General features: G+C 42.5%; 1 protein-coding gene across 2 annotated transcripts in view; it reads right to left on the reverse strand.

Moving 5' to 3' along the window:
• The window catches only part of chrnd (cholinergic receptor, nicotinic, delta (muscle)), a 42,016-nt gene that overhangs the window by 1,993 nt on the left and 22,012 nt on the right, over nucleotides 1-18,011 (reverse strand). The window contains exons 7-11 of one of the 2 annotated variants that reach the window (XM_055645418.1): nucleotides 17,057-17,257; nucleotides 15,174-15,285; nucleotides 8,940-9,054; nucleotides 8,249-8,465; nucleotides 234-358 (exon numbers count right to left, since the gene is read on the reverse strand). In XM_055645418.1, coding sequence (XP_055501393.1) covers nucleotides 234-358; nucleotides 8,249-8,465; nucleotides 8,940-9,054; nucleotides 15,174-15,285; nucleotides 17,057-17,257 — 770 coding nt within the window. Of the gene's footprint in view, nucleotides 1-233; nucleotides 362-8,248; nucleotides 8,466-8,939; nucleotides 9,055-15,173; nucleotides 15,286-17,056; nucleotides 17,258-18,011 lie in introns of both variants that reach the window. The other variant, XM_055645417.1, reaches the window with a different exon arrangement.

Below are 18,011 nucleotides of genomic sequence, written 5' to 3' on the forward strand. Positions count from 1 at the left end.
CTTGGAAATCGCAGCACAGATGGCCAAAACCAGTCAAGAACAGACTTTTAGTCATATAGATTAGAAAGACAGGATTTTGCACTTGCACACGATGATGTTTATCATATTTATTTCTCTTTTATCCATTAAAACATATCCTAATCCAAACAAATATATTGGCTGTTAAAGTGGCAGTAAAAATCAAATCAGTTGATAATCAAATCAGTTAATAATGCCTTGTAGATCAGACCTACCTCATCATAGGCATTCTTTTCTTTTATGTGTTTCACAATGTAATTTGTCCCGTCAATCCCCGACTTGATGTCTGCATGTAGTTGGTCCGAAATATCCTTGTTATCATTGCCACTTCTTCCAAACCCTGCTTTAAAACAGAGGGATAAGGAAGGATAAGGTGTGAAAATGAGACACCAAAGGAGATGCAGTTCAAGGAAAAACTAGAACGATCAGGTGGTGAATCTGTGGAATTCTTTCCCACAGAAGGCTATGGAGGCAAAGTCAGTGGATATTTTTAAAGCAGAGATAGATAGATTCTGGGTTAGTATGGGTGTCAGTGGTTATGGGGAGAAGGCAGGAGAATAGGGTTAGGAGGAAGAGATAGATCAGCCATGATTGAATGACGGGGTAGACTTGATGGGCCGAATGGCCTTATTCTACTCCTATCACTTATGACCATATGATCATTGTTAGCGAGGAGAAGGTGACAACGAAGCATGCAGAGATAAAATGTAAACAGGAGGACAGTCAGACTGGTCGGAGAACTAGGAAGCGGGAGGGATGGAGAGAGTGGGAAAGCAAGGGTTACTTGAAGTTAGGGAAGTCAATATTCATACCCCTGGAGTGTCAGCTACCCAAGTGAAATATGAGGTCCTGGGCCTCACTCTGACTGTGGAGGAGACCCAGGACAGAAATGGCAGTGAGGGAATGGGAGGGGGAGTTGACACGTTGAGCAACCGGGAGATCAGGTAGGTTTAGGCGGACTGAAATACTGAACACGTACTTTGCATATGTATTCACAAAGGAGAATGGATGTGGAGCACAGTGAGATCAGTGTGGGGAATACTAATGTGGTGATATATCTTTTTAAGAGAGAATATTGCAGGATTCTTGGCAAAGTTTTTTGCATCTTCTCTAGTCACAGGTAAAGACCCAGTGGACTGGAGATGAAGTAGAGATTCCAGGCCAGTGAGCCTCACATCTGTGGTAAGGAGGCTATTGGAGAGGAATGCTCAATATAGGATTTACTTGCATTTGGAAGAAAATGGGATAACGAGGCAGAGTCATGTGGGTTTGTATGGGACACGTTATGTTTTACTAACTTGGTTGGGTTTTTTGAGGAGGTTACAAAGGTGATGATAAAGGTAGGGCAGTGGATGATGTCTACATGGATTTTAGTAAGGCATTTGATAAAGATCCCCATGGTAGGCTTATTCGGAAGATTAAGCTGCGTGCAATTCACAGTGACTTGGTCGTATGGATTCAGAACTGGCTAACTAATAAAAGACAGAGGGTTATGGTGGAAGGGTGTTAGTTAGGCTGGAGGTTTCACAGGGATCTGTTGTAGGAGCTGAGTGCTTTGTAATGTATATAACTGATTTGGACATAAATGTAGATGGATTAGTTAGCAAGTTTGCAGATGGCACCAAGATTGCTGGAGTTACGGACTGTGAGGAAGGCTGTTAAAGTATACAGTTGGAAATAGATCAGCAACAGAAGTAGGTGGAAAAATAGACTTTAATCTGAGTAAGTGTGTGCTGTGGCACTTTGGGAGGCCGAATGTAAAGGAAAAGTATATAGTCAATGCAAGACCCTTTGCAACATTGATGTGCAGAGGGATCTAGGGATCCAAGGGACGGGAACAAGGGTGGACCTGGCATAGGAGGACTGCCATGGGGGAGGGAGGGGGAGAACAAAGGAGGGGCTGCTGTGGTGGGACCACCTTGAGGGAGGGTAGGGGAGAACAGATCCCTGTGAAACTTCACCTGGCACGGGATACTTTCTAATTTTGTCAGCCCCCTTTATGTGGTGACTATTTGCCTACCTTGGGTACGCAAGCAAAGAATTTCACTGTGACAATAAAGTATTCGATTCAATTCAAGTTCCCTGAAAGCGGCAACACAAGTAGATAGAGTGCTAAAGGAGGCATATGCTATGCTGGACTTCGTTGGTTGAGGCATTGGGAATAAGAATCAGGAAGTTATGTTGCAGCTTTATAGACTTTTGATCGGCTACATTTGAAGTATTATGTGCAGTTGTGATTGTCACATTATAGGGGAGCGCAGAAGATGTTTACCAGAATGCTGCCTGGGTGAGAGGGTGTTAGCTGTAAGGAGAGATTGGGCAGACTTTTATTGTTTTCTCTGGAACGGTGGAAATTGAGGGGAAACCTGATAGGTATGAAAAATGATGCAAGACGTAGATAGTCAGAACCCATTTCCCAGGGTGGAATTCTCAAAGTCCAGAGGGTAGAGGTTTAGGTGAGGGGTGCAAAGTTTAAAGATGTGTGGGATAACTTATTTTTTTACCCATAAATTGCTGGGCATGTGGAACATGCTGCCTGGTGTGATGTAAGAGACATACATGATAGTGGAGTTTAAGAGGTTTTTATAAGGCACATGTATAAACAGGCAAGGGAGGGACTGGATCATGTGCAGGTAGAAGAAATGAGTTTACCTTGGCATTATGTTTGGCACAGACATTGTTGCCCTAAAGGCCTGTGCTATACGTTTCTTTGTTTAGTTTAGACACACAGCGTGGAAATAGGCCTTTCACCCGCTGAGTCCGCAGCAATCATCGTTCACCCATACATGAGTTCTATGTTATCCTGCTTTTGCATCCTGCACATAAAGGGTAATTCACAGAAGCCAAATAACCTACAAACCTACACGAGTTTGGAATGTGGGAGGTAATTGGAGCACCCGGAGGAAACCCATGCGGTCACAGGGAGAATGTACATCACACAGACAGCACCAGAGGTCAGGATCGATCCAGGATCTCTGGCGCTGTGAGGCAGCAGCTCTACCACTGCACCACAGTGCTGCCAAATCTATGTTCTAAAGGTAGGACTGTTTAGTGTGCTAAATTGCAATAAGGCCAACTTTGGAGGTATTAGACAGGAACTTGAAAAGGTTTACTGGGTGAGACTGTTTGCAGATAAAGGAATATCTGGCAGATGAAAGGCTTTTTAAAAGTGTGGTAACAAAAAATCAAGAACCGCATGTTCCTGGCATGAAGGGAAAGGCTGGCAAGTTTAGGGTAACTAGTTGACAAGAGATATGCGAGCTCAGAAAAAAAATCATACATCAGGTTTAGGCAGTCGGGATCCACCCAAAGTATAAGAAGTGTAGGATTACACTTATCTTAGAGTATTAGAGACTTATAATGTGGAAACAGCCCCTTCGGCCCAACATGCCCACACCGGCCAACATGTCCCATCTACATTAGTCTCACCTGCCGGCATTTGGCCCATATTTCTCTAAACCTGCCCTATCCATGTACCTGTCTAAACGTTTCTTAAATTTCCTTAAATACCCGCCTCAACCACATTCTCTGGCAGCTCGTTCCATGCACCTACCACCCATTTAGTTACCCCTCAGGTTCCTATTAAATCTCCCTCCACCTCCTCCCAATCCTCTGGTTCTCAATTCCCCCACTCTGGGCAAGTGAATCTGTGCGTCTTCCTGATCTATTCTTTCCATAATTTTGTACATCTCCATACGTTTACCCCTCGTCCTCGTGCGCTCCAAGGAATAGAGTCCTATCCTTCTCAACCTCTCTCTACAGCTCAGGACCTTGAGTCTTGGCAACAACCTCGTAAATCCTTTCTGCACGCTTTCCAACTACAACATTTTTCCTCTAAAACACGGTGCCCAAAACTAAACACAATACTCACAATACTAACCAACGTCTTATTCAACTGCAACATGACCTCCAAACTTCTATACTCAATGCTCTGACTGATGAAGGCCAATGTGCCAAAAGCCTTTTTGACCACCCTATCTAACTGTGATGCCACTTTTAGCAAACTATGTATCTGTACTCCTAGATCCCTCTGCTCTACAACGCTCCCCAGAGCCCTATCGTTCACTGTGTAGGCTCTGCTCATGTCAGTGCTCCCAAAATGCAACACTTGACATTTCTCTGCGATAAATTCCATTGACCCACCAGCCCAACCGATCAAGATCCTTAAAAGGGAAATCAAAGGCTAAAAATAGGGCATCTGATGGAACTGGCAGGCAAGATAAAGGAAAATCCCAAGAGATACTCCAGCTAGATGAAGAGTTAAAGGTTGACTAGTGTGAGAATAAGTCCTCTTATAGATCACAGTGGCTGACTATGTATGGAACAACAGGAGACTGGTGAGTGTTTTAATGAATATTCTTGTCATTAGTCTTTACTGTGGAGTAGATCATGGAAGCTAAAGTATTAAGGCATAAATAATACATAAATAATAAATTGTGATGTCTTGGACCAAATACAAATGATCAAAGAGGGAGTATTGGTGGTCTTAAAGCCCAGTAGGGTGGATGAATCCACTGGGCCTGACCAGGTTCATCCTGGGACCTTGCCAGGGAAGAAATTGCAGAGGCCCTTGCAAAGATATGAGCATCATTTATAGCCACTGGTGATGTTTTAGAAGAGAGGAGGGTGGCTAATGGTGCGCCATTAGCTAAGAAGAGCAGTATGGATAAGAAAGGCCGGTGAGCCTGACATCAGTAGTGTGGAAGCTACTGAAGGAGATTCTAAGGGATAGGAGTTGTCATAGTTATAGGTAAATAACTATGTGGTATAGTTGTACAGACGTTGGTTTAGTTTAGTTTAGATACAGGCTATTTGGCCCACCGGGTCCACCCCAACCCGTGACCCCCGCACATTAACGCTACCCTACACACACAAGGGACAATTTACATTTATACCAAGCCAATTTACCTACATACCTGTACGTCTTTGGAGTGTGGGAGGAAACTGAGGATCTCGGAGAAAAAACCCACGCAGGTCACGGGGAGAACGTACAAACTACAGCACTTGTAGTCGGGATGGAACCCGGGTCTCCGGCGCTGTAAGGCAGCAACTCTACCTCTGCACCACCATGCCTGCCCAAGGTAAGGCTGCACTTGCTATATTATATACATTTTGAGTTGCTCTGCTACCGGAAAAATGTCTTTAAACTGGAACGAATACCAATAGGTTTTATGAGAATGTTGCCAGGACTTGAGGGCCTGAGTTATAGGGGGAGGATGGGCAACCCAGTAGCTTATTCCTTGGAGCATAAGAGACTGTGGGCTGATATTATAGAGGTGTAAAACATCATGAAGAGCATAGCCAAGATGATTGCACAGTCATTATCCCAAGGAAGTAGAATCAAAAACTAGAGAGCATATGTTTAAGATGGAGGGGAAAAGATTTAAAAGAGACCTGTGGGAAAATATGTTCACAGAGAGCGTGGTGCATATATGGGACTAGCATCTTGTCAGCATCTTGATCGACATGGACACAGCGAGTAGGTATGTTACAAAACTTACCTTCAGCGGCGCTGCAGTTCTGTCACTGGCCGTGTGTGTGACTTTGGCGCAATTGAGGGGGGGGTTTTCTCCTGCCTGCCATAGTTTTATTTTCTCGGGGTGCTAGCTTATGCTGAAAAATTGTTCCGACTGCCGGTCTGTGAATTTATTTTTAAACATCGCTGGACAATTTCAGCGCTGGAGTAAACTTAAAAAAAGCTTCTAATGCTGTCAACGCCGACAATGGGGCCGGATCTCCCGTAAGGGACAGCTAAAGGTAAGCCGTTTATTTTACATATAAACGTGCTTCTTAGGATTACCTTAATCCACATTTTACGTTGCGAAAAGGTGATTTAGGCCCGATACAAACCGGCAGTGTTTTCCTGCCGATATGGGGTTTAAATTGACAGCAAATGCAACGTTCCAATCGATCGCATTCCACAAAAGCCCACTCGCAAGATGATTAAAATGGCCATTAATTTACGGAAATTAAACACTAAATTCCTTCCGTTTGGCCTATAAATTAATGACAATGGGATTTAAAAATCATGTTATATTATGAATTCTTGTGTGAATGTTATTTGGACACTTAGGCTATTAAAAAATGTTAATCTTTTCTTAAGAAATGGATAGATGTTTAGATCTAGTAATTGAATTTTGTAATTAGCTGCAATTAGGTAACCAACTAATTATATGCTTTAATTTCAGTTCATCCAAGTAAGATCGTTTCATATTTGTTTCAGAATGCTTCAATCTATAATAACTGAAAATGTATTTCAGTTCTCTTAATTTTTAAGAAAGTTATGGGCTTTTGACTGTCCTCGATCACAGCTTTTGTGTGAAGTCAATGGAAAAGCAAGAGGGAACAAGATGCTAATTTCTGAGTATGAAAATGGCCATAACTTTATTAATACTGAAGATATGAAAGTAAATTAGGTGTCAAATTAAACTTATTTTTATGCTTTATCTGATGGGATAAATTACAGACTTTATTTTTTAAATCTCAAAATTTTGTAACATTCCTACATTGAGCCTAAGGGTCTGTTTCCATGCTGCATTACTCTCTGATTCTGTTGCCTCTGTTTACTTTTCCTTGCAACCTTTTCTTCCTCCCCATTCCCCAAATTCAATCACTTACCAACGCAAAGCATTTACAATGGTCAGTTGAAAGAAATCAGAACTCCCTAGAGAAGCACATACAGTCACGGGGAGAATTTGCAAACCCCAGATATTGTGATTGAACCCCCCACACTGCTGGATCTGTGAGGCAGCAGCTCGATCAGCTGCACTATTGCCATGTTCTTGGCCCAGGTAGCTTTAAGGGCCTGTCCCACTTGGGCGTTATTTGTCGTGACGCGCACGTGATGCGCGCATGGTGCGTGGTGAGACGTGCTGGCATAGGCAGTGACGCACGGTCGCAAATGATACCCAAGTGGGCCAGGCCCTTAATTATTCACTTCCCCTGACAATTCAAGCAAGGTAACAGGTGACAAAGACTTTTGGTTTGAAAATGTTGTTTAAGGTAAAAGAGGGGAAAAGATTTAAAAGAGACCTGTGGGGAAATGTGTTCACACAGAGCGTGGTGCATATATGGGACTAGCATCTTGATCGACATGGACACAGTGAGTAGGTATGTTACAAAACTTACCTTCAGTGGCGCTGCAGTTCTGTCACTGGCCGTGTGCGCGACTTTGGCGCAATTGAGGGGGGGGGGTTAAAATGCGGTTTTCTCCTGCCTGCCATAGTTTTATTTTCTCGGGGTGCTAGCTTATGCTGAAAAATTGTTCCGACTACCGGTCTGTGAATTTGTTTTTAAACATCGCTGGGCAATTTCAGCGCTGGAGTAAACTAAAAATCAGCTTCTAATGCTGTCAACGCCGACAATGGGGCCGGATCTCCCGTAAGGGACAGCTAAAGGTAAGCCGTTTATTTTACATATAAACGTGCTTTTTAGGATTACCTTAATCCACATTTTACTTTGCGAAAAGGTGATTTAGGCCCAATACAAACCGGCAGCGTTTTTCTGCCGATATGGGATTTAAATTCACAGCAAATGCAACGTTCCAATCAATCGCGTTCCACAAAAGCCCACTCGCAAGATGATTAAAATGGCCATTAATTTACGGAAATTAAACACTAAATTCCTTCCATTTGGCCTATAAATTAATGACAATGGGATTTAAAAATCATGTTATATTGTGAATTCTTGTGTGAATGTTATTTGGACTCCCTAGAGAAGCACATACAGTCACGGGGAGAATTTGCAAACCCCAGATATTGTGATTGAACCCCCCACACTGCTGGATCTGTGAGGCAGCAGCTCGATCAGCTGCACTATTGCCTTGTTCTTGGCCCAGGTAGCTTTAAGGGCCTGTCCCACTTGGGCGTTATTTGTCGTGACGCGCACGTGATGCGCGCATGGTGCGTGGTGAGACGTGCTGGCATAGGCAGTGACGCACGGTCGCAAATGATGCCCAAGTGGGCCAGGCCCTTAATTATTCACTTCCCCTGACAATTCAAGCAAGGTAACAGGTGACAAAAACTAACATTTACAAGAGTCTGCATGCACAGTTGTCTGCAGAACTGATTTATTGGCGTGCATGCCAGGAAAACCAAACCACAGATAATCCAAGATGCCCCGCATCACCACATTGCCTGCTACTAGATTCAGCTGCACCAACACCCGAACCAGTGGCTCTTGCAAAATATTGGGAGCAAAACATGTAAAAGTTCGACTTAAAGATACTTACCCATAGTTGGAGTGGCTCGGGGTGTCAATCCATGACGTTCAGATTGTTTCTCAAACATAAGTTCACTTCGGGATTTGATGGTAAAATATTCCTGTGCTTTGCAAATGTATCCAATAGAGCTGGAGCGACGCAGCATCAGATTGTTCTGCCATGCTACTGGCTCGTTGTCAACCGCACGGGACATGTGGAGAATCCGTGGCAGTTTCTCCAAAAAGAGCTGGAAAATCATCATAAAAGATTAATTGTATGGATTAATCCGGTCTAACTTCTATTTTCCCCATTTCTAATCCATTTCTAATTTCGCCAAAAGCATTCTGAAGGACAGTAGTTTTGTTTGAAAACATTTTCAGAGTTCTTAATTCAATAGACATTATGTGCAGGAGTAGGTCATTCGGCCCTTCGAGCCATTCAATATGATCATGGCTGATCATCCACAATCAGTACCCCCCCGTTCCTGCCATCTCGCCATGTCCCGTGACTCTGCTATCTTTAAGAGCTCCATTCAACTCTCTCTTGAAAGAGAAAGATAGATAGAGCTAATTCCCTCCTCTAAATTGTGTAAGGTGATCAAATTATGCAAAAGAATGAACATCATTTGGTTTTATCCTCCTGAAAGAATGGTACATTGTTACTTTGCCATTAAAATCCAGAAACTCAATTCATCTGAAAGGCTTTATTGTTGTTACTGTACCCATTTAATCCAGTTTGGGAGAACATGCGTGCTTGGAGTTCGGAAGTGAAAATTTAACACAATGACACAATTCACGACCACAATGGTGACCAGACTCATTATGAACATCAAGTACCTAGAAAACAAAACAGACACATTTACAAAAAGCTTTTCAGCAAAATCATTTTTTTCTTTATACAATATAATGATGAGGGTGTGGTGTGATAGAAACACTGGCTAAGGTGACAAAGCTACATTTCAATCTTTGGTGGCTATTTTTAAACAAATATTGTTGTCCTTAATTGAGGAGTAATGTCTGATTGCAGTGCTCTGGTTCACTGTGGATACCATTTACTATTAGTTACCATTAGGAAACATTTCAAAGCAAGGGGCTTCCCATCTCAACCATAAAGAACCATTTCCATACACTGATGCTGCCTGTCCCACCAGTTACGTCAGCATTTTCTGTCATGTATTCGGTTTAAACCAGCATCTGCAGTTCCTTCATACACATTTTCATTCACATTTGATGACAAAGGTGCTATTTTGCAGGATAGTTCATTGCTCCCATATACAGTACAACTCCTCACAAACATGTTTATGTGACCTGTGCTGTCAGTATAATTAATGAAGATCATCTGACATAGTAGACCAAGTAAGTAAGTAAGTACATTTTATTCATATAGCACGTTTAAATCAACGCGTTGAAACTAGTGTTTTACATAAAAGAAATAATTAAGTTTCCGTACATCCATAGAAAAAGAAAAATAACACGACACATTATAGAATTCAACATGAACGTCCCCCCACAACAGAATCAACATTTTCCACTGTGGGGAAAGGCACCAGAAAGTTTCAGTCCTCTTCCTCTGAGATCACCCGAGGTTGGGGCCTATTTGTGGCCTTCGCAGCCAGTTCGATGTTTTCAGGCCTTCTTGCCGGGAAGATGGAACTCCGGCATCGGGTGAACACTCCTCAGTGGCTTGGAAAATGTCTGGAGCGGCCGCTTCCTTCCCGGTGACTGCGGCACCCAAAGTCCTCAGGTTGGAGCTCCAACTCTGGCGATCTCGGATCCCAGGCTCTGCGGTGTTTTAAATCTGGATGCTCTGCAGCCACAGCTCCACGGATGTTGGAGTCGGCGGTCACAGCGACCCGGTAAGGCATCGCCCGCTCCATGATGGTGTCCCAGCACTGTGCCGCCGCCGAAGCTGTTGTCCCGGCCGATCCCGACAGGAAACGCCACTCCAGTTCCACAAATACATTTTATTCATAATAAAAGTATATACAAAGTAAAATGGCGGAGGCAGGGGATATGGGGAGAAGGCAGGAACGGGGTACTGATTGGGGATGATCAGCCATGATCACATTGAATGGCGGTGCTGGATTGAAGGGCTGAATGGCCTACTCCAGCACCTATTGTCTATTGTCAGTCCGATGGTAGGCCGTGAGGAAGGGGCGAAGAAGCAGCTCGGAGGGAAGCTACCTCTCCGACCAGGTAGGGACTAGGAAATAAAGTTTCCCCCTTCCCCTCCCCCACCCACCATTACATTTTATTTTTTTTAAATTAGATAATCGTTATGTAATAACAATTCTATAAATTAGAAAATCTGTTTTTTTAACTTTTTGGAGGTGTGTACCTGCGTTTATTGTTACAGCAAAGGTCCAAGAGCATAGGTCTAAGTTCAGCGAGCTGTGACAAAACCAGATACAAGGGCAGTGTGTCTAAAGTTGACAAACGTTTGCTTGTTAACTTGAGCAAATTTTTTCCCCAATATATCTTTTGGATATTTGGTTTGCTTCTCACCACTGGAGGAAGGTCCTCCCGATACAACAGATTATCACCATGATAAACTATAATACACACACCAGGAAGGGCTTATAATGTGCCTGTAGACTGAGTATAACTGAATTAATCAATGCACAACTGTAAACATGTTCTTGTAAACTGTAACCTAGCACAATTGGAATGGGGAATAGATAAAACGATTCGGGAGAGGATTGGTGGCAGAGTAATGGGGAGAGTTGCAGGATAACATGTACAAACTGTACCTGTACCGTTGCCATGACTACTTTATGGGCAATAACCACTACCACAGAACAACTGGAATGTGATGAGGAAGTTGCTGGTCATGGAATGATAATGTCACCCACCAGAGAGAGGGTATCACGGGGACCATATTATCGACATGTACAAATGATTGGTTTAGTTTAGAGATAAAGGGTGGGAACAGGCACTTTGATCCACCGAGTCCGCACCAACCAGCAACCCCCGCACATTAACACTATCCGACACACACTAGGGATAATTTACACTTATACCAAACTAATTGTCCTACATACCTGTACGTCTTTGGAGTGTGGGAGGAATCCAAAGATCTCGGAGAAAACCCACGCAGGCTACAAACTTCGTACAGACAGCACCAGGAGTCGGGATCGAGCCCGGGTCTCCGGTGCTGCAAGCGCTGTAAAGGCAACAACTCTGCCGCTGCGTCACCGTGCCGCCCGATATCACCGTGCCGATTGGTCTTATTATCCAGTCTTATTTGGTGTCCCACTCTCTGATTATTTCAACACTATTGTGGGAACAGTTAACTGGGAAGGGGCTTTGGACACAGACACCAAAGAGTGTTAGTGGGCGGCGCGACTCTCGTCAGCAGCGGCCTCTGCAGCCCGTCCGCGTTTTTATTATTTTTTGTCTATGTTTTTATGTAGTTTTTGTTATTTTTTGTTGGTGTGTGTGTGGGGGAGGGAGGGGGTAACTTTTAATCTCTCCCTCCATGGGAGACCCGACCTTTTCTTTGTCGGGTCTCCGTTGTCGTTGGGGCTGCAACGAGGAGCGGCCTCCAACAGGAAGACCGGGGGATCTGGTGCCGACTACTCACCTCACCGTCGTGGAGCTGGCCGCGGGTGGAGCGGTGGTGGAGCGCTGCTGCTGCTGCGGCCCGACCTCCGGAGATTCGGAGGCTGCAACTGCGGGTCTGGCGGACGGCGGCCCCGGGAGCCCGCGGGTCACTGGAGGGAGACCGCTTTTCAGGGCTCCCGCAACGGCGACTTCTCCCGCCCGAGTTGCGGGGTCGAAGAGCTCCTGGAGCCGGGCCTTACAGCACCGCCCCGCGCGGCTTGGAATGGCCGCGGGACTCTGCGAGCGCCCGCCGGGGGCTCTAACACCAAGAACCCGGTGTGCGACCTTGCATCACCCGGCGTGGCTTTAATGGCTGCGGGACAATCGCCATCGCCAGCCGGGGCCTTTGACTTTGACTCTCACATCGGGGGGGGGGGGGGGGGGAGTGCAGTGGAGAGATAAGTGTTTTTGGCCTTCCATCACAGCAATGTGATGAATGTTTATGTAAATTATGTTGTGTCTTGGGTCTATTTGTTTGTAATGTATGGCTGCAGAAACGTCATTTCGTTTGGACCTCAAGGGGTCCAAATGACAAATAAATTGTATCTTGTATCTTGTAGTGGAGCTAGTGGGTGTGAAGTATGTAGCTGGGATATCAAAGGATTAAATGATAAGATTGAGGTTAAAGAGTAACATTAAACAGGTAGTAGCACAGGATGCCAAGATATGAACAAGATCAGTCTGATCTTATAGAGTTGTGAAAAAATCATAAGAGGAATAGATTGGGTAGACACAAATCTCGTGCCCAGAGTAGGGGAATCAAGGACCAGAGGTCAAAGGTTTAAGGCAAAGGGGAAAATATTTAATAGGATTCTGAGAGGTAACTTTGTCACACAAAGGGTGGTGGGTGTATGGAACAAGCTACCAGATACAAGCTACAAGGTAGTTGAGGCGGGGACTATCACAAAGATTAAAACAATTAGACAGGTACATGGATAGGGCAGGTTTAGAGGGACAAGGGCCAAACGCAAGCAAGTGAGACTAGTGTAGCTGAGACTTGTTGAGGCAGAGAAGTTGGGCTGAAGGGCCTGTTTCCATGCTGTATGACTCTACAACAAGTATTCAAGTATTCTTGAGAAGCTCTCAAGTATTTTTGAAGGATGTGAGACAGGGAGGCCCGTTACAGTTGGCTGGAAGCCAAGTTTACAATTGGATATTAACCCAGCAATTTCTATTAATGCAAGACATAATTTAATTCAATTCAAATTATTACATAGACTATATTATTCAAAAACGAGGTTGAATAAATTTTATCCAAACGTCTCTCCCAGATGCGATAAATGTTTGTTCCAAAACGCTAATATAACACATTCATTTGTAGGATGTACAAAGTTGAATAAATTTTGGAGTGATATATTTGACAAGAATAGAACCCAAAACGGAATGGATTATATTTGGAATAATAGGAGAAGATACCAATTTAAATAAAGACCAAAATGTTTTTTTTAATTATGGGTTAATAATTGGAAAGAAATTGATACTTAAATTTTGGAAAAATACAACTATACCAACTGTTAAAATGTGGATTAGAAATATGATGGACATAGCACGCCTTGAAGAAATGAGACTCTGACTAATAGATAAATATGACCAATTCTTAAGGAGTTGGTCTCCTTTCATCGACTTTTTGGAATCATGTGATGCAGCGGTACCGTAAAGATTGCTGATTTCAGTTCATGACGCGGATAGATCTACATCTCCAAATACAGATTTGAAAACATTCTCTTTTAAGGGGCCTTCTCTTCTATTTCTACTTTCCACTTTTTCTTTTTATTTTTTTATTTTTTATATACACACTTCACGGTTTTCTACTCTCTACCATCTATTTTTCCACTTTTTCCTCTTTCTATTGTTTTCTTTTTCTTGTCTTCTCATAACACTAACATAAAACTAGAGGTTGTACATAGAATGGATTACGGTATGACATAGTTGGCACCTAAAATTAGGTTCCACTGTACTGTTTTGTACTGTATTAACTTCTAATAAAATAAAAAAAAACAAAAACAAAAAAACCCCAGCAATTTGAACAATGGAGCAAAGGCACATAACCGGTTGCCCTCCTCCTGCTTTAACAATAGCTATCCAGGTAGACCAGGCCTCAAGGAGAATACATAGAATAACCTTTGCAGGTCTCTCACCAGTACAAACAAAGCATGTATTTAATACCAAGTACATTATGCGGCATGAATCATGGTGCATAACACCTTAGATTACGACATAATAATTCATAGAAATTCCAGGGGAGGGGGGGGGAGATCCCACCTGTGCCCATAACAGGGGCAACATTGGACTTGTCCAGGCAAGGTTATTAACACAGTAGAATTCACCTGTGGCTTTACTCACTGTAATGCCTTTCAACTCACAATGGATGTAAAAACCAATGTCTCTTTCACGAGTGTTGCATTTTCCCAGGGCAAGTGTTACGTGGCAACCTCAGCCCGAGGCATGAATTTATTATTATATCTACATGGTAAACATAGTATTCTAGAGCAAAGAGTGACAAAAATGACTCGCCTCATCTTATGCACTCACAAAGTATGTGGGATAGAGATACCGAGGGAAAAATAATGTCAACTTCGGATAGGAGAGCTTCTGCCAGAGGACAGATGCCTCACAAGTTGGCCAACTTGCAATAGAAAGATAGACACAAAATGCTGGAGTAACGCAGTGGGACAGGCAGCATCTCTGGAGAGAAGGAATGGGTAATAAAAAGAGTTTGGTCTGAAGGTGAACCCCAGTAAATTCTTTCCATCTATACCCCCTCGTTTCGCCCCCGCTGCCAAGATTAAGGGCCTGTCCCACTTAGGCGATTTTTTTTGGTGACTTTAGGTGAGTGCCGCAAAGTTTTTAATATGTTGAAACATTTTTGGCGACAGTTGGGACAATTTTTGCTGTCGTAGGTTGCCGTAGTTGGTGTCGTGGGTTGTCGCCAGGTGTCGTAGGTGAATTCCATTAAAATTAGTCCCTGGCGGTTGCCTAAAGAGTCACCTAAGTGGGACAGGCCCTTAACATTGTAGAAATCTTACCCCAAGCCACCCCACCTCACTTTGCTCTGCAATTTGTTTTTCTTTCTACCCATTTTCTCTCATGTGGCTCAGAGTTACATGGTCCAAAAACGACATGTCTTATGCTGGGAAAATTATACATACTACAGAAAGTGATTTATAACTGAATCAGTGATTAATAAATAAACTCTGTTTTTATTAGTGTTTACATTTGAATATGTGCAACTTTAGAATCTAACATTTAACATCCTTCAGCATAGTAAACAACAAAAGCACAATAATTTCAATTCTGAATACCTGTTCGGTTTGGAATTTTTTTAGTTACTGCACAAATTTATGATTACTTACTTGCCAATTAGTGGAATAGCTAGAGCCGTCTCTGGTAATCTTTGTGAAATCAGCAGCAGGAATACAGACTGAGCAAGCAAGACAGATATAGACAAGGTCATCTTCTCACCACCTGAGAAAGAACACCGACAACAGAAAAAATCCATAACTGGGAAGTTGCATCATTTTTGCCTTTTCCAGAATTAAAATAAACATTAAAAAAATCCATAATAAATCATATTTAAAATATTTGTATATTTTTCCTATTCCAGAATATAAATATATATTTTAAACTCCATAATAAATCATATTTAAAATATTTGTATACATGTTATTCTAATGTTATGAATTGAATCCAAGGTAATGTAGTGTAAAGCTATATTTTCACCTGCCTCATGTCCCACAGAGAATTTCCAACAACCTGTCATAATTTAAACATTTTGGTGAACAAATATCACTTGCCTGTCCAGAGAGTGAAAAGTACAGTAATTCTCAATTTATCTTGTGTAACTCGTTACCCCTAAAGAAGGAGCGACATTGGCAGAGAATTCGAGGCACTTTGATGTCTGCTCTATAGTATACACTGAATTGGAGTACAGGGCTGAAATATGTTAAAGCATCGATTTTAATATCCAAAAAGCCTCAACAATCATAAGCATTCTTTTTGTGAATTTTTATTAGGTTTAGGTTAGTTTAGAGATACAGCCTGGAAGCAATTCCCATTCCCATAATGACCTATCGTCAAATTTCAGGAAATCCGCTCTCCCAGCACCACCATCTCTTTCAGATCTACCAAGGACCTCCACAAGCCCATCTGACTCATCTGACAAGCAGCCGTTCCTTACCTGGATCCATGTATCACTTTATAACTGTCCCATCCCTTCCTCTCTTTTTACCAGCAATCTGGCTTTTCCTCCCATGTCCCAAAGACATGCTGATTGTTAGGCAAATTAACTACTGTAAGGTGCCGTCAGTGTAGATGGGTGGTAGGAGAATCAATAGCTATTAATGGGAATGTGAGAGAAATTAAGTTGCTGAATTTATCTGGTTTATTACTTTCTCAGCTGCATGGTATGATTTGAACTTCTGTGTCAAGATTGCTAGTTCAGTAAATTGACCACTCTTCTTGCAGCATGTGGCCCGATGTGGGTAGAAGATCCAATCCCAAGGTTTCCAAATAAAAGGCCATTGAATCAGCCAGTAATCGTGTACAGTAGGTTACCATTGTAAGTGCACTGTTTAGCCTTTCATCAGTGGATCTACATATCACCGGTGTCTCTGAAGTTACCAATCACACAAAAACCACTGGGTCACACAGCGTCTCTGGGGAAAATGTACAGGTGACGTTTCAGGTCGAGATCTATAATTTCTCTAACTTCAAGTAATCCGTGCATCCCCTCTCTTGTACTAGCTTCAACGTTTTGTTGAGTCTTATTGTCCGTAACTAGTTTTCACCTCAGCCACAGCTAACAATGGCCTTTCCTTTATCACCGTTACTTTTTTGCATATCTTTCATTAATTTGTTCTATATCTCTCTATATCACTGTCTATATTTCTCGTTTTTCCCTTTCCTCTGACTCTCAGTCTGAAGAAGGGTCTCTACCTGAAACATCACCTATTCCTGTTTTCCAGAGATGCTGCCTGACCCGCTGAGTCACTCCAGATTTTTGTGTCTATCTTCGGTTTAAACCAGCATCTGCAGTTCCTTCCTACACACAAAAAACACTTACAGCTTACTGCTTCAGCACATCTTGTATCACTTAAAGTTCCACAAAAGGTAAATACATATTTTACTCTATATTCCATGTATAATTCCATTGCCTCGTTTAATTGGTGTGGTAAAATGTTAGTTAAGAAAAATTCTGACTGTGGAAATTTATACAATGAAACAGAGGAAGACTCACTGTCTGCAGGAAGATAAAAAGCCATTGATGCCAGGAAGGAAATGAGGACGCAGGGAGTAATAATGTTGATAACATAAAATAATGGCTTGCGTCTTATTATGAGGTAGAAAGTGACATCCTGGTATTTGGTGCTGTTACGATGAAAATTTCTATGGATGTTCTTTTTTGCAGGTTTGTGAACAATTTCCCATTCACCATTCCCTGTGTAAAATGAAAAATAAAGATATTAGCAAAGCAAGAAAATTGCCACACAAAACAGAAAGAGCAAATATTCTTAAAAAATAAAGACACACAGTGCTGGAATAACTCAGCGGGTCAGGCAGCATCCCTGGGGAACATGGATAGGTGACATTTCACAGAGTGTTAGGGTAACTCAGCGGGTCAGGCAGCATCCCTGGGGAACATGGATAGGTGACGTTTCGGATCGGGGCTCGTCTTCAAACTGGAAGAAGGGTTCTTCCTCTGTTGTTGTATCGACATATCAAGCAAATATTCTTGTTGGGTGAGTTTATCATCCCAAGACAACTGTTCCTGAGGAAGATCCTTTATCAACATGCTGTGATCAATATTATTTCCAATATTATGGTAAAGAAGCACTCCTCGCACTAGACTTTACAAAAAAACCTATTGGAAATCTGAAGAAACTTCACAACTGTGTGTAGATTATACACCAGGCTTTCCGTCAGTAGCGAGCTACTGAGATTAAATTATATGTTCATTTTATTTGTTCATTCATACTAATAATAATCATACTTTATTAGCCAAGTATGTTTTGCAACATACGAGGAATTTGATTTGCCGTACAGTCATACCAATAAAAAGTAACAAGACACACAAAGTACATTTTAACATAAACATCCACCACAGTGACTCCTGCACATTCCTCACTGTGATGGAAGGGAAAAAAAGAGTTCAATCTCTTCCCTTCTTTAATCTCCTGCAGTCAGGGGCCTCG

Source organism: Leucoraja erinacea, chromosome 14 (genome assembly GCF_028641065.1).
Source record: "Leucoraja erinacea ecotype New England chromosome 14, Leri_hhj_1, whole genome shotgun sequence".
Taxonomy (NCBI): domain Eukaryota; kingdom Metazoa; phylum Chordata; class Chondrichthyes; order Rajiformes; family Rajidae; genus Leucoraja; species Leucoraja erinaceus.